Here is a 16,674-nt window from a genome sequence, read left to right on the forward strand (position 1 = left end):
GAATGGGAATAATTTTATCCAAAGTTTTTTTTCCATCTACACCGAACAAGATATTTTTATGCAAGTATATGACAGAAATGAATTTGCAGTTACGTTTTCAGTGTGGTATCTCTTGTGTTGTATTTTTTCTGAGTGGCACAGAAAGGCTTTAAGAGGGGTCTGTGTAGCCAGCTTTGGGGGCACAGCCTATCTCATCCTCTTCCAGAACGTACAAGTGACATAAAGAGTAGAGTATCAGGTATTGCAGAGTGCTCCCATTTTATTTAAACCACTGCTCCCTGCACTTTTACCTGCGTGCCTCACTTTACAAGTAATGTGAAGGTCTTGCAGCAGCCACAAGGGCAATACAGCTGAGTATACCTGCTGCAGTGCTGGCAGGGTCTAATGGTCTCTTGGGGAAGCTGTGGGTGATACTGGGACTCCCTTGTGGCAGCAGGTTGGCTTTGGCCAAATGCCTTTTCCCTCAAGCCAAAAACTCTTTCCAAGGTCGTTTTTTAAAATCGGAGCTTGTTAGACATTTTGGTGCCTACATGTTTGAAATAGAATCGATTTACATTTCCTTACGGCTTGTGCCTGTAGGGATCTCCATACCTTGGCAGCCTGAGAGAAATCTGCAGGCTTGATGCAACTCTGCTCTGAATTGTGTGTGACAACCTAAAGCTGAGGAACTGCAGGCTGAACTTGGACCACAGTGATGAAAGGTTATCAGTTACCACCTGAAATTACTTCATGCATTTTTAGTAGCCTTAGGGTAGCTGGAGGTGGCCGGATTCCATGTGTGCTGAAAGAGCATTATCTCAGAATACTTCCAAATTCATAATTATGTCCAAATATCTTTATCACTGCAGTCAGCCAGAAAGAAAGGAGAAAAAAAAAAAAAAGACATTGCAAAATTTACTTGTTGCAAAGGACTAAATAGTGTGGTTTGGTTTACGAGGTGACATCTGTCATCTCTTGTGCCATTTTTGATGTTGTTGAAATAATTGTCTGATAACGAAGGTGGACGTTACTAAGCTAAAATTGTTAGAATTCTTTGTTGTTGTTTTCCTTGTTTTGTATGTTCAGTCTCCGGAATGGAAGCAGTTTTCAAAGTTGTCATTTTTATTTAGTATTTGCTGCTTGTTTCCCTTCCAACGAACACCAGCTTTGTTGTTGTGCAAAGATCCCCTCTAAGAGAATTACTTCTAAGTGACACTCAAAGGATGCGAGGAGGGAGTTGTGAGCTGCTCCTGGACGGCTGTCAGTCAGTTTGCCAAAGCCTAAAGCAGGCCTACACGTACTGCGTAAAGAAGACTCGGATTTGGTGAACATTCATCCTCCCCCAGGAATTTCTATCTGTGGAAGATCAGACTTGAAATTCTGCTGGTTTTAAATGCATATGAATTCAAACAGTTCAAAACCAGGAATACTTTATTTCAACTCCTTAAGTTATAAATCGCAGTGCGCAGGCCAAGCTAAAGTAACAAAGCTGAACCATTTTTCTCAGAATATTATGGTGAAGATGATACATTTCCATTAAGTATTTTAGATTAATGAAATCATTTGGTGTTTATTTATTTATTTTTTAGCTCTGACTTATTTTTCCCCCTCAGGCCTAATTGAATATAGGGCATGGGGAATCTCCTGTGAGTGGCTGGATCTCTCTCGCAAGTAGTGCTTTCTTCATATTCTTGTTTTCGTAACGAAGCTTCATTAATGAAAATGCTATGAATAATTGAAGTGAAATATGTCAGGACTAAGCATAGGAAAGCTGTAGCCAAGCAAACAAAGGGACTCTAAAGCTTGGGATTTATATGTGCCTGAACTGCTGCTTGCAACATTCTCATCTGACTAAGTTTGGCTCTTAAAACTCTTCTGAATGTTAGGACAGGAAGCACTATAGAAAGTTGAATTAAACAAAAAATGTAGGTCCTATTTTAAAAGTACTGTACAAGCTTACAGTTAAGTAAGCTTAAGTAAGCTTACTCGCTGGTACAGAAAATGCAGAATGTAGAAAATACTATCTAAAATACCCAGAACGATCTGTCCCCAAGGCTTATTGGCTTTTTTTTTTTTCCCTGCTCTACACTGGTGCAGAACATTTCAGAAGCAGCTGCTGCTTGTCCAAGTATACTGTAGTGTTAAATGCAAAAAAAAACCAACAAAACAAAAACAGAAAAGAAAAAAGTTGCTGTTTCTTTTTATTGTTTAATACATTTTAGGTCAAGTCTTTGATTATGAGACAATGTGGTTTGCTACTTGGCAGACTTGGATTGTGGGTCAAATAAATGAAGATATTACTTTGTTTCATCCATCAATATGCCATGGAAAGCACATTTTTTATTTGCTGTTTTGCATGTTTGTACTGTCTGGTACAGCAACAACTTCTAGTGGCTGCCACTCAGGACGTTTGTTGTGGGGCTGCCCTTTAACTTGGTCTTGAGTAACAAATTTCAGGGATTAATTTAGATACTCTTGTTTGTAACTTCATGCATATTTGGACTTCTGAATTTGTGATCTGATGTGTTTTTTTTTATTTTTTACCTCCCAAGGACTAATACGTTAGTCATACAGTCATGACATAAAAATGCTTCATTCAAGAAATGAGATTGCATTTGTAATACATCTGTTTTAGATATTACTATCAGCTCTCTGAGGAAAAGGTTGTTTGGTTAGATGCTGTAGATAGCTCTTAATGTGCTGTACAGATACTAGATATGCGGAAAATCAAACCCAGAAATGAATGATTTTGTAGCAAATAAGAGGTCTAGATTAACGTAAACATAATGAAATTATTCTATAATGTGTAACTGAGATGAACATTGCATCAGTTTTACCTTGCTTTTTGTTACGCTTATGCTGTTGATGTGGTTAAACTGTATTTATTCATTTACATATTGGAGAGACACAGGTGAATACTATGAGAAACCTCAGTATTTGCAATTTTAGATCTGCAGCTCTTTATTTTTTGAGTCATAGATATCACGTGATGGGTGTGTGAATATACAGTCTTGTTATTGTTCTCCGTATTTTTAGCTAAATCTTAACATGCAATGTTTTCTAAACGCAGTAATAGCTCAGTTTTGTTTATTAGAGAACGCAGTATTGTTTGATCTAGTTGTGTGCTGTTTGTAGTACTTAATGAGCATAGGAAAGGGGGGAGATTTTGTTTTACAGTTGTGGTAATTGGAAAAGAAGCCATCTATTAAAATCTAACCATTGATTTTTGGCATATGCAAGGTGGAGAACTGCTGGTGCATTGTATCTTGCATTGCTGAGGCAGATAGTGACCCTTGTAATTTATTGTGGCAAGATACAAATACTTCTAAACTTTTATTAATCTTTTGTTGTTGTTGTTGTTGTTGTTTAATCAGAGTTTGCTTCTCACTTTGTTTATGATTAAGATTCTTCTTCATTGAGGTGGGTATTCTTGTGGTTTCCTGTATAGCTTGCTGACATAAATCACTCACTTTTAAGATGAGTTGATACCTAAGCACATTATCAGTTTACTTTAAGATGGAGACTAAATATTACACTTGGAGTTTTCTTCCTTGTTATCCATCAGGAGATAACTTCTAGTTATACAGAATGTTTTGTCAGACTCTGTGTTCTTGTTTTCTCTTTAATCAAAGTAGTAAGTGTATGCAGTCTCTGTGCATGCCACATCAAGCACAGCAGAACTGTCTGAGACGCAAAGTAATGCAGTTGCCAGCAGGAATATGATATTTGCTAAAGTCTCTAGGAAACCCTTTTATCTTTGGCAAGTAAGTATTTTACATGAAATTACACATGATGGTAAAGCCACAGATTTAAAGTGTAATAACCCCCTCAAGAAATGTTTTCCTCATTTAAGGTGTATTTTTAGTTGCTTTTGCTTGGTTTTAAAACAAAAATATTTTTAAAGTTCATGTTTCTTTAAGATGATGTGATGTCAGTGTATGGAAATGAACTCTTTTTTTTCACTGTTGCTCCTTTTTGGATTTTGTTTATTAATGATCCTTTGAATACTTGACATTGAAGTCTAGAATATCAGTGAAAAGATAAGCTGCTGCTTTTTGGTGAAATAAATTTTAGTACAGTATGCTTTTGAATGTTGGTGTGAGTGACAGAAACTGTTGAAGTAAAAATATTAATAGGCTTAAATATATTTAAAGAGTCTACTTACATGATTTTTGTATGTTTACGTGATTTTATTCTTGTTTCAGGTAATCTATCCTATTCACTAACAGAACACACTGAAATAAATCGGTGCTTTGGACTCTCTTGAGCAGCTGCAAGGAGAAACGTTACCCTGAGAATGAAGCTGTAAAACGTCTCCCTGCAGAACCGTATGATTGAAAACGCAGTCCAGCCCTCCTCTGCTGCCGGACATGCTTCTGTCCTCCTGCCCCTCTCACCCAATGTTGCAGTAGTACAGATGGATCGTGGCAGAGAGGCAGAAATGGAGTTACGGCGATCCTCCAGCCCAGGCAAGCTGAGCAAGAACGACATGGATGCTGACAAGACCATGTGCCACAGCTGCTGCATCTGCGGTAAAAGTTTCCCTTTTCAGAGCTCCTTATCTCAGCACATGAGGAAGCACACGGGTGAGAAGCCCTACAAATGTCCGTACTGCGATCACAGAGCTTCCCAAAAGGGCAACCTGAAGATCCACATCCGTAGTCACAGGACAGGCACTTTAAGTCAGGGACACGAGGTGGAGATGGGAGAGGTGCAGCTGGGTGAGATGGGTGTTTCGGAGGGTCTCGGTGGCTGCACCAGTCCCACCAAAAGTACATCTGCCTGCAACAAGATCTTGAATGGCACTGCTCAGGTAGACAGCAGCAAGATCTTGTTGAGAAGCAGCAAGAAGGAGGTCGCAGAGGTGGCACCTGCTGAGGAGGATGGCAAGCTAACCGCTTATCCATGCACCTTCTGCAAAAGCAAATTCGAAAGGAAGAAAGACCTGGAGCAGCACCTGCACCAGGTCCACAAACCTTTCAAGTGCAGGTTGTGTAGCTACATGACCTTGAGGGAGGAGACATTATTAAATCATGTAGAGAAGGACCATATAACTGCTCAGGTCCCGAATGGGGAGGCCTATGCTGAGAACTGCAAGAGTGAGCTGAGCGCCGGCGAGTTTCCTTGTGAAGTTTGCGGCCAGGCCTTCAGTCAGACCTGGTTCCTGAAAGCTCACATGAAAAAGCACAGGGGCTCGTTTGATCACGGCTGCCACATTTGTGGCAGAAGATTCAAAGAGCCCTGGTTTCTCAAAAACCACATGAAGTCACACGGCCCAAAAGCTGGGAACAAAAACAAACTGAAAAATGAGCTGGAGCTCATAGCCACTATCAATGACGTGATACAGGAGGAAACGATTGTGACGGGCCTGTCTTTGTACGAAGTCTGCACCAAGTGTGGAAATCTGTTTACAAACATGGAAAGCCTAAAAGCGCATAATGCTGTTCACTACCGGGCTCAGCGGAGCAGCACCGGGGATAAAGCCGAGGGCTTAATTGACGGGAGCCTGAGCCCCTCAGTAACAAAGCAGTTTTTCTTGCAGTGTCTCAATCTAAGGCCATCTGTAGGGCTGGATAGAGTTACAAGGGGACAGACTGGAAAAAGAGTAGCCGAGCTGGATCCAGTCAGTAGCTACCAAGCTTGGCAGCTGGCCACCAAAGGAAAAGTAGCAGAGCCCTCCGAGTATGTGAAGTATGTGGGGTGGGATGAGGCCCTGGCGGACGCGGACGTGACTTATGACAAGGATAAGAGGGAGTACATCCTCGTCAACCAGGAGAAGCGCAAGCGGGAGCAGGATTTGCCCAGCTCCTCCAGCAACCCCAAGAAGAAGAGTTGTCCCAGTGGGCGCCCAGAGAAGACGAGCAGTGCCCCGACAGGGGAGAGCTGCCCGCTCGCCCAGGGTGACCTGGACTACCGTCCCTCCTCGCGGCAGGGCAGGCGGGCGACCCAGAACAAGTCCACTGAGTGCTTTGAGTGCGGCAAGGTCTTCCGCACCTACCACCAAATGGTGCTGCACTCCCGGGTGCACCGCAAAGAGCGGAGGAGCTGCCGTGAGGGGGGGACGGCCACCCAGCCCGACCGCTATGGCTCCAGCAGTGAGGAAGGGGACTTGGGCTCCGTCAGCGGGCCCAGCACGCCTGGTTCTGCGTCCGCCCCAGAGGACTCAGCCACCTCTGGCTTGGGGGAGGAAGGGGCCGAGGAGAGCTCGGAGGAGGGAGCAGCTGACCCATCATTAGGTAAGATGGCTGCTGGCTGGCACTGCTCTCTCAGGGCTGCTGGGACCTGTGGTCCCCATGCAATGAGCAAAGGGAGCGGGCAGGAGGTGCATTGCTCCTTGTCTCAGCGTGGCAATTTCTTTGTTGCTGGTGCAAGTAATAAAAATGAGATCTGAGGACATGTTCAGAAAGTACAGGTAAACTTGGTTCAACGAAGGACTCTTGAGAAGTAACTTGGTTACCTGTAGCAACAGTCACCTCTACTGTTACCCTAGGGACGGGGTGTCCTCCCTGCACATCTAAGGAGCTATTTTGCCCCAATTTATGGACACCCAGCACCTTATCTTGCCTTTAGCATGCAGGTGTGGTAAGGGTGCAGACTGCATGGTGTTGCCCCCAAAGTGCATAAAGTCATTAATTGCCAGCATGAGAGTCATTTCTCTCCTCTCCCTTCTGCTTTGCTTCCCAAACTTGTGTTTATAACTCCAAGGGCTATAATTAATCTCTCTGGGTTAAAGCGGTCCTTTGAGCCCAACACTACTAAATGGAACAAATTATTCTCCAAATAGCAGCAAAGTAAATATTTGAAAGAACACTATTAAGCACTTTTGTATTGTTTCTTTTTTTCTTCTTCTGATTTTTGTTGTTCACCATTATTTGTTTTATAGCACATTTTAAATACGTGATATTAACCATTCTTTCCTTACTACCCTTGTGTGTTTTTTGTTAATTTGTTTTGCTTGGTAAGCATTAATATATTCCTCCTATTTTTGTTCCTTATTTTTTTTTTCTGAAGAATAACCTTATCTGTAGAATTTAACTAATTTTCAAGATTATCTCTAATGAAGTAATTTATTGTCTTCATTGTTGTTTCATAATTGTTTGTCTTCATTGTTGAAGAGGGTGGATATACTTAATTAGCTATGTTTTTGGGTGGATTTTTTATAATGTGACTTCTCCAGTGGCTACAGACCCTGCAACAGTAAAGCACAATGCTTGCCAGGATTGTGTGTTAATTACACATTTTTCATAAAGCAGTCTTGGATATATTTTGTGTCATTAAGTTTCTTTCCTAAAATTTTCAGGCTTGTAGGACAGCTGAAGTGGGGGCCGGTGCTGCTTGGCAATGTGGCTTGCAATGTGTAGGCTTAGAGGGAAGAGAGAGCCAAAGGACTGAAACTGGGAGGATGAGAGGGGATGAAACCCACCTGTTTGTCCTTAAAACTTAAAAGAAGTGTCCTAAACTTGATTTTGCTACAGTTTGGATCAAGACTTCCATGGACAAATTGGATGCACAGTAGAACAGAAATTTAAATTTAACTAGGACATCATCTCTACCATCCATCTCCCCCCCCCTTCTTTGTTAATGCTTTTTTCTCCATTGCACAACTCTGAAAAGTCCTAGTGACAAGTTGAGAAATATTTTCACTGTGATTACTTGCACATTTAAAAATTTCAAAATTTGTCTTTCTCATCTACAGTTTGTTGGATTTGGGTCCTTTAAAAAAGTTGTTTATGGGAGTGTACTTGCTTTGTGTGAAAATCCTTCAGCTGCTGCCTGAAACACCTCCATGCAGTTGACACAAAACGTAGTTACAAAGCTGCAGCTTCCACTGGAGTTAAATGGGGCTGCTGTGTTTTACCGGTGTAATGTACCAGTGCCCTTATGGAAACCGCTGTGATGGAAAACCATCTCTCTGGAGACAGGCTGAAAACACTGGAACACTTTTCACACGATATTCAAACAGTAAAGTTGTTCTTCTATGCTCTCCCTATTCAGTACTTTATTTTTAACAAGAAGAGCTGTCTCATCTCTTTCTCTGTCCCAGTTCTTACCTTGGTTCAAGCTCAGCCTTTGTCTCATGAATGAAAGGTGAGAGTTTAAGTTGCACAGCAATTTCTCTCACAGGAATTAAGGTGACTGGATTAACCACTGTCTCTAGCCAACACCAGGAAACTCATTTCTTTGGGTGCCAAATGGATTCTTATCTATTTTGCTGAGCATTAAAGAAGCAGCAAACTGATCGGCCTAAATAAAGGAGCAACTTGGAAAAGGGATGCATTTTGCATTGATTAGGTGAGAGGGTGGCTGCTGCGTTTTATATTTAACAAGTGACAAAGACTTTTTAATTAAAAAGAAAGGTGTTTTTTTATGTGTTTGTTTTCAGTAGGTCAAGATTCAAGACTTAAGTTTCTCAGTTTTCTCTTTCTGGTGTCACATTTACTGAGACTGCTCTTACATAGTTTCCAAGGGGACTGTTGCCCTTCTGTCCAGCAAGCTGTAGGATTAGTTTTACTCTTATGCAAATTGCTGTTTTAACTTGAGAGGCTTTTTTTTTTTTTTTCCTCCTCTACTAACAGAAACATAAGGTCTACAGAATATAGGCCAAATTCCACCCTTGTGTATGCTCCCGTTAAAATCAGATGTTCTGATGTGGCCTTCAAGTCTGTTTTGTCCTAGAAGTGCAGTGGTTTGATTTCCTCTGCTGTGGCTCGTTTTAGTTATTCTTGCTGGTGAACCTTTTCTGGCGAGAGCAGAGCTCCAGTGCTCCAGACAGCAGCCGCCCCCAGCAGAGGTGGGCAAACCGTGCTCTCAGTTCCTCTTCCTGACATGTCAGCTATGGTATTATTTTTACTCAGACTGTGGTCAGGAAAATCTCGTGTTACTCGTAAGATTATTTTAAATATTTTTTTTTTACTTTCACATCTCCCCCCCATTTGACATTTTGGCAAGTTGCTTTGTTATGCAAGGTTAGAAAAGGAGCTTGATACTACCAGGTATTGAATGTTCTGGTCTTGTTTCAGCTGAATGTACCTCTTTGTGCATTTAACTCTTAATAATCTAAGTAGCCCTGGTGACACGCAGGGTGGTAGGTGGCTTGCCCAGTGTCTTAGCAGCTGGCAAAGTACCTCTGAGTACCTCTGACTCCTAGGGTCAGCAGATGTTGAGGCACAGGGTGACTGGAGCTGGGGAATAGTGATAGGGTTTACTGGGAAAAAAGCAAGAAATGCACCTTGCATGTGAAATGGGATTGAGAGCCTCTAGGGCAGCCACTTCTTTACTCTTAACACATAAGTAATTTGTCTCTGCTGTGTATGTAGAGTAACATAATGATTTCTCAGGCATGAGAGCAGTGTTTGCAGACCCAGCGTATCAGTTGCCAGGGGGAAGCTGGCTGGTTACAAACTGCTTTCTGTCTTATTGGAAGGAGAGTAGAAAAGTAATCATTTTCATGTGTCACATAGGTGGAGTAGTGTGTGATACCTGCCATACAAAGTTGTCATATGCATGATGTAGATGTGCTTTGTGTGACAGCCACATGGGAAAAGGTGCCCCAGAGCACAGACTGTAAAGAGCAGACTGTGAATATTGTTGAGGTCTCCCTGCCCCAGATGAGTCTTCATTTTTATTTGGCATTCAAGCCACTAGCAAACTGTACCCGAATTTCCACTCAGATGAATCTGAAGCTTTTTGAGCCACCTGCAAGTTGTTGCTTAGCACTTCGCCAGTTTGAGGGTCTTTTATGATTTTGATTTTTTTTTAATTAGAAGAATCCCATGGTTATGACTGACGGGGATTGTACATTGATAGAAGTGGAAGGAGAAATATATATTTAACAGTTTCTCATCTAAAATGTAGTATTTGCTGTGCTAAAGAAATAGTTCAGTCTGTGTGCATGTACATATGTGTGCATTCAGTGGTTAGTATTTTTAAGGCTTAACATGGGCATCTACATTGTCATGGTGCATTTAGCAATTGGGGTATTAGTTTCTTACGCTAGGCACTATAAACTATTTCAGTCCTGAAATGAAGAAGGAAGCATCATTTTGCCTTTGACAGGTGGGGAGATGAAGAAAAGAAGTGAAAACAACTCAAATACCACTTGGTGCTCAGCAAACACATAGTAACAGAGCAGGTCCTTGATATTGAAGTCTAAATCTTGGGAAAGGAAGAGAATATCATAAAGTTACTTCTTTTTGCATTAAAGCACCATTTAATAATCAGGCAGGAAAAAAAAATGTTAAAATTAATCTAAGAGGAGAAAATCATGACCAAAAACAGGAATGTTATGTAGGAATAAAGGAGAGGAATGCTTCTTGTTCTCATCTGAGCTTACTAAGGAGGGAAGTAAGTGAAAGGAGTCTAAGGCTATGCCTTAGACTGGATGCTGCTTTGAGTGGAAATCACCTCCATTTTGTTTTTTCTCTCTCTGCCTCTTCTTTTTTTTTTTTTTTCCCTGCTGTCAGACTCCTCCGGATTTTTGAAATGCTTTAAGGAGAAACTGATTCATTCTTTCTCAACACATGCTGTTTTTATTACACTGGCTAATGCAGGAAGGGACTGATTGCAAAGAAAAACCATTGTGCAAAGCCCTGTACAAATTCAGTTACAGGTTCAAGGAGTTCCTAGTCTGAAAAGATAAGATGGACACAAATGGACGGAAAGCACCGAATACCAAAACAAAAATAAAAACCCAGCATGTAGCCACATTTTTCTTGCATCAGAAATTGCCAGTGGTTTGCTGGGACATGCTCAGGAGAAGATGAGCTCAATGGAAGGGTAAGACGAGAGATGGGAGTGTGGTGCAGCAAGGAGAGAAAAGAGGGCGAAGAGAGGCAGAGAAGATCAGGAGGGTCAGCTTTGGAGTGGGGAGACCATGCTGAAGGGAGCTGTGCTCTGGTGGAGGTTTAGAAGAGGAGGCAAGACTGAGAGGAATGTGGGACAGCATCAGGATATGAACCTTACAAAGCAGGGCCAAGGTGTTGGGCATCCTCGGCCGAAGCTGGAAAGACTTGTGGCATCAAGGGCTGAGGTGGGTGACTACAGGAGGATTTCCACGTACAAAACAAAAGGCAGTGCATAGTCTTGCAAGGCATTTGATTTAAAATAAACAAGAAGTAAAAATTGTCCAGAGTTCCTCTTGTTTTCCAGTATAGTGGCAAGAGTATAATTTGGGGGAGGAAATTAACAGTAAGAGTAAGGCAGCTAAGTAAGTGAAAATTGACAAATAAAACTGTATATTAACTCTGGAGAGAAACCAAAGAATAAAGAGAGAAAGATAGTTCTGGTAAGTATATTCTGTTGGAAAATTGAGTTCATGAAATACAGCTGCCAGGATCCAATACCAGAACTTCCTTGCTCTGCTTATATGAAAAACATTTCCTCTGTATACAAGGGAAATCCTCTCCACTATTGAAAAATCAAATGTTTTTGCTATATATCTTAATCAAATAATTACACTTTAGATACTTCTCATGCCAGACTCCCACTTACTCTAAATCAGTTTAATGCCACTGAAGGCAGTCCTGTTATGACATTTTACTCCAAATGTAGATCTTGTTCTGTGTGTACAGTCTTAAGTATGCTGAAGTTATTTAGCAAATTTATTCTGCAGAATAAGTCTACAACAAATTGGAGAGTGTCCCTGCGGTGGACAACTGGTAGCTACTGCCCTAGAAATTAAATAGTTTCAAGACAGAACAGTGTCAGTGGCTTCTGTTAGATCCATACCATGAAGGTAACATTTCGCTGTGATTATGCACTTCGCCCAGTTAATTTTGGCATTGCCAGGGAGTGGTTGTTGTAATCTAAAACTTCCTCAACTTTCCAACCCAAACTAATTGTTTGGGTTGTTAATGCTGGGACTTTCAAGTACAGCAGGTTGATGATTCAGATTGTCAGGGAAGTTGGGCAGAGGCAAGCACCCTGTGCTTGCAGAAGTAAGATTCATTGGGTATGGTGTGGGATTTAGCAAAGTTCAGGCTGTTCCTTAGAACAAATTGGGTGGATCAGGGTTAAATCATCACCTACGTAGTTTCACAGTGCCAAACAATACCATTCACAAACTTCTTTTTTGTATGTACCTTGCTATAATGCAGGTAGTCAATTCTGATGCATATAGGAAAGCCACATGTGGTGTGGTGTGGTCTTATGTTCTGAAATTTCTTTGCAAAGCACTGCAAGTTTAAGCATCATTTTTGATCAGTACAGGCCTGTGTGTATCTCCACAGCAGTATTTTATTGCCTCTCCTCTCCACTTTGGACTCTAGTACATTCCTTGGGACCGCAGTGGAAATCTGTGTGTATGTTCATGCCATCAGCAATAGTTTTCATTTGTCTTTTTTAACGGGGGGACAATATGAATTGGAAGGAGAACTGAGGGAACAGAATAAAACATAAATTATGCTGATCATCTCAAGGAAATGGATGGCCAGAACAGTTCAGACAGTCAGAATCACTGAGGTGTGTGTCAAGGAGAGGGAAAGAGAAGAGCCATAGGACGTCTAGAGATGTGGTTAAAAAACTTCCTTGGCATATGTACTTCATAAATGTGAAGTTGTTTAGCCCTTTATTTTAGGCTCACGGAGGGAGCTCTGCTCCAAGAAGCTCATGCAAAAAGTGATTGATTGGAGCAGGGCAGCAATGCTTTGGGATAATGCAGTCTGTACCCTTTAATGCTATATATTACCCTGACATCATTACTAACTAAAGAACGTTTAACGATTGCCCTGTAGGCATCTTGGGTAATTTCCACTGTGTTCCTTGTTACTAGGTCCTGTTTTACTCAGTCTGATGTAATGTGGGTGGCCAGCCCAAGTGTTGAACAGTAATTCAAGTTCCTTGTGCAGCGGGGCAGGGTGATTGGGAACAGATAACGCAGTCAGCTCAAGTCAGAACTAAGGCTTGCTGGCTGAGCTTGGGATGATCCCTCAGTAAATGCACCACGTCTCCTGCCAGAAATGGTCTTTGTTGTTGCTGAGAGTGAATTTTTTTTGCCACATTTTGAATTTCCTTATCCAGCTGTTGGACTATTTTTGTTCTTTGCAAATGTTTCAATGGGGGAGCTTGTTGGTTAAGTCCTGAAGAATTTGGTGTGTGGTATTTTGATGTACCATGTCAAGGATACTTCCACGGTGTTTAGTTTTGCTAGTGTTCCTTTTGTGCAGGTTGCCATACACTCTAACAACTCACACAATTAGACCAGCATGTTGTTTAGACAGTTTACTGTAGCTGTAGGTATGTGATATGAGCAACCAAAACATGGCTCAACCTGGAAACAAATTTGTACCAAGATGCTAAGAGAGAGATAGGTTTACCCAGCCTTTCTTTCATCTGTCTTGAAGCAAGGAGGTGAGTGTGGTTTCTTCAAGGTGGGTGATAGTAGGATACACTTTGCCCTGAAGCTTGTGTAAGATGTCCAAAGCAAGATTAGTTATTCATACTTCTACAGTAGCTTTTGGAAGTGTCACAACAACTGCTTTAAGGACTGCTGGTGTCTGATGAATCCCTTCTCAACTGCCAACATCCATTGCTAGCATGTAAAAAAAAAAATAAAAATAAAAATAAAAATAAAATCAGGGGTATGGAAAGCTATTAGCAATGTTGGCTGTAGTTTGTGCATTCAGAAATATCTCCCTTTATGTTTAATTCATTTGCACAGTGGGTCCAGTTTTCATAGCAGGCTTTTAGCTCTTCTTCAACAAGTATTATAAACATTTGCAAATACGACTTCTACTTTTGAATGCAGCTGCTCAGTAAGTTACGCAGCTTCCTCAGAAACCTCACTCCTTTATGCTTACCCTAACCTTGCTGCCCTTTAAAAGCCAGTATAGCAATTCTGGTAGTTCTTAGTATTGGATTGTTTCTACTACATCAAGCTATAGCACATGAAATATTACTCTGTGACATTTACAGTCATAAAACCACTTTGTGTAGCGTTTTTATTTTTTATCAGTTTCTGATTAGTGAGCAGGACTCTTCTCCCCCTGCTAGTAAAACAAGATTTGAACGATGCAAATTACAATGGTAATGGTTTTAATCCGATTTCCAAATATTTTGGTAGCACCAGGGCTGTATTGAGTGGGATTTTGCTGATCTGTAAATGGCCTCCAACAGGGGATTTGCGTAGCTATCTTTGATGTTAGATCTTTTTGCCGCTCTTGGAGTTATGGTTCAAAGTCTGCCCTTGATCCATCTTAAACTGAGAGTCAGTTTTTTTTTCCATAAGATGCTAGGGTTGGCAGTGGATGCTCTCAGTGTCCCTCTGTGGAGGGGGTGTGTTTGTTTGGTTTCCACCAGCAGTCTCATTCATTCACTGGATAAACCTGAATGGATCTGGCTGTGTTCTTGGTTGCCTGTAAGATTTATCAGTGGCAAACATGGATTTGGAGAGAGAGGAAAAGCATATAGTGAATTTTATGGAAACTGTGGAGGAAGTCTTTCAATTTATAATTATACTGATTATTTCAGTGTGCAGGAACTAGTCTTTGTATGAGACTTTGGGATTCTTCTTACACTTGCTCAGAGACTACCACTGTGCCATGTTTGGCCACCTGTTTCTAGACATTATTTTTAGTGCATGGAATGGATTTGTTGAAGTGTAGAGAACTTATTTTCATGGAGAATTTGTTTTTCTTCTTTATATACAGCATGGGTTTGAACTGGCACATTGCAGAACACTTTGGCACTGATCCAGCAGAACTCATAACTATTGCCCTGATTTTCAGCATCTGAGCAGTCAGGTCGGAGTCATTATTAACTGCTTTGTTGAACCAGTTGGCACCTAATGGCTTGAGGTTAGAGGAAAAATAGGGAAATATTTCTTTTCAGTAATCAATGCCAGTGTAAATTACATATCCTGGAATCTACTCTAGCATGCAAACATTACACATAAGGGATAAGACACAGGAGAGGAGCAAGTTTCAAAATTCTCTTTCATGGATACTCTGTTAATGGATTCACTTTTGGTTTAGTGATGTTAACAATAAAAATCCAACACTTCATCCATTTAAAGTGCAAAATCTCTACTAAGAAAATGTTCATGTAAGAGAAAAGTATTTCCTCAGTTGATGGCTATTGCAACTTGGGTACGGCTGTTTACTCATCACTGATGTAGAGCATGAGATGCTCCTCTTTGCCAGGATCACATATTCTTTACAGGGCGTGTTGGGGAAGATTTGCCCTCCTGCATTTTAGAAATTTGTTTCCCAGGTTGGTTGTCTCAAACTTCAAATACTACTTCCTTATCTCTGTTACTTCAAATAACAGAAAAACAAACAGCCATTAAAATGATTTGGTTGTCATATCACAGCTGTAATTTTAGTTTTGTTTGGAGCTGTAAGTTAGGGGTGGTTACTCCAAAGAAGATCTCCCTTTTTTTTCTAAAGGAATAGAAGAACACTTAAAAAATAAAATAAAATTAAACCCACAAACTTTAATACTAAATTTGGATTTAATCTGCAATACAAGACACTCCCAAACCTTGTGTTTCTTTGAGATAACAAATTCATCAGCCAGTTGAAGGCATCAGCTACACCTAACAGTACTTTAGAGGTGTGTGTTATCTCAGAATAGCATATGTCTTGTGATGTCTTACTGCTTAAATAGCATTTGAGGCAAGCTGCTGTCAGCAAAAACTAAATATTTGGGGGGAAAGAACACAGCCACAAGGGAAAAACACAGGTTCTTTCAGAAACACGAACCTCGAGTCTAAACATAACTTTTTTTTCCCCTGCTTGGAACATTTATGTGTTTTAACAATAGTGGTTGCGAGCAAGCGTCATGATGGTGAAAGAGTGCAATGTATCATATGAATCAGGATCGTAGTGGGGTGTAAATGGCGTCTTCTCTTCCCATCCCCTCTATACCCCAAGGTGTGTGCAGCAGATGCTGCATTTTGGCTTGGCCTTTTACATGTTTTGTAAGTGTGTACCATCAGCGGACCAAAGGTATGTTCCATTTTCTGTGATTTAGCCTATACTCAGTAGGTAATGAAGCCTTTTTTACTAGATAACGAAGCAAGGAGATCTTTCTCTTTCCTTAAAAGAGCATTCAGGAAGTACAGCTTACACTGCACATGGAACACATTAATTCTAACCCCCTTCTAATACTTTGCAGAAGTTTCTTGTCCTTATACATGACTGTATCCACACGCACACCAGTTTCCCAGAAATGACTTAACCTTAAGTACTTCTGAAGCCTGGAGAAGCCTTAGAAAAAATTGTCAAACACGGAACAGCGAGTGAAGTTGTAACAGGAAAAAGTTAATTTTTACTTGGATCACTCTGGGACAACAAAATGGGTGCACGTCAGTGAGAATCACGTATTTGCTACCGTCGTGCTAAATACATTCGACACGGGAGCCTCAGTACTGTTATTTGTGTGGGAAATATGGGGTGTTGGTTTTTGTTTGCATTAATTTATACACACAGACATGGCATATTAGTTATAATTCAAATATAATCACTTTATTTTGCAAATTGAGTTGTTAGTTTTTTAATCTCTGATGTTATCAGCGTGCAAGTGCCTAATATTAACACTCAGAAATTAGATGTTATTAATGCATAATGAAATTTTTATGTGCAGTAAAATTTTCTGCTAGACTGACCTTTCTTGGTTGGTTATATTAGAGCCAGAATTAAAATCTCTTAGGATATATCCAGTAAGTTGAAATACTTAATTCACTTAACCAATGCATCA

The 16,674-nt window shown here is 40.8% G+C and overlaps 1 protein-coding gene across 4 annotated transcripts in view; it reads left to right on the top strand.

The window, feature by feature from the left end:
* ZNF516 (zinc finger protein 516) overlaps nucleotides 1-16,674 on the top strand; it is a 103,368-nt gene that overhangs the window by 38,668 nt on the left and 48,026 nt on the right. For all 4 annotated transcript variants that reach the window (XM_032181620.1, XM_032181624.1, XM_032181622.1 and 1 more), the window contains exon 2: nucleotides 4,185-6,215. In XM_032181620.1, coding sequence (XP_032037511.1) covers nucleotides 4,310-6,215 — 1,906 coding nt within the window. In that variant the 5' untranslated portion in view covers nucleotides 4,185-4,309. The remainder of the gene's footprint in view (nucleotides 1-4,184; nucleotides 6,216-16,674) is intronic.

Source organism: Aythya fuligula, chromosome 2 (assembly GCF_009819795.1).
Source record: "Aythya fuligula isolate bAytFul2 chromosome 2, bAytFul2.pri, whole genome shotgun sequence".
NCBI lineage: Eukaryota > Metazoa > Chordata > Aves > Anseriformes > Anatidae > Aythya > Aythya fuligula.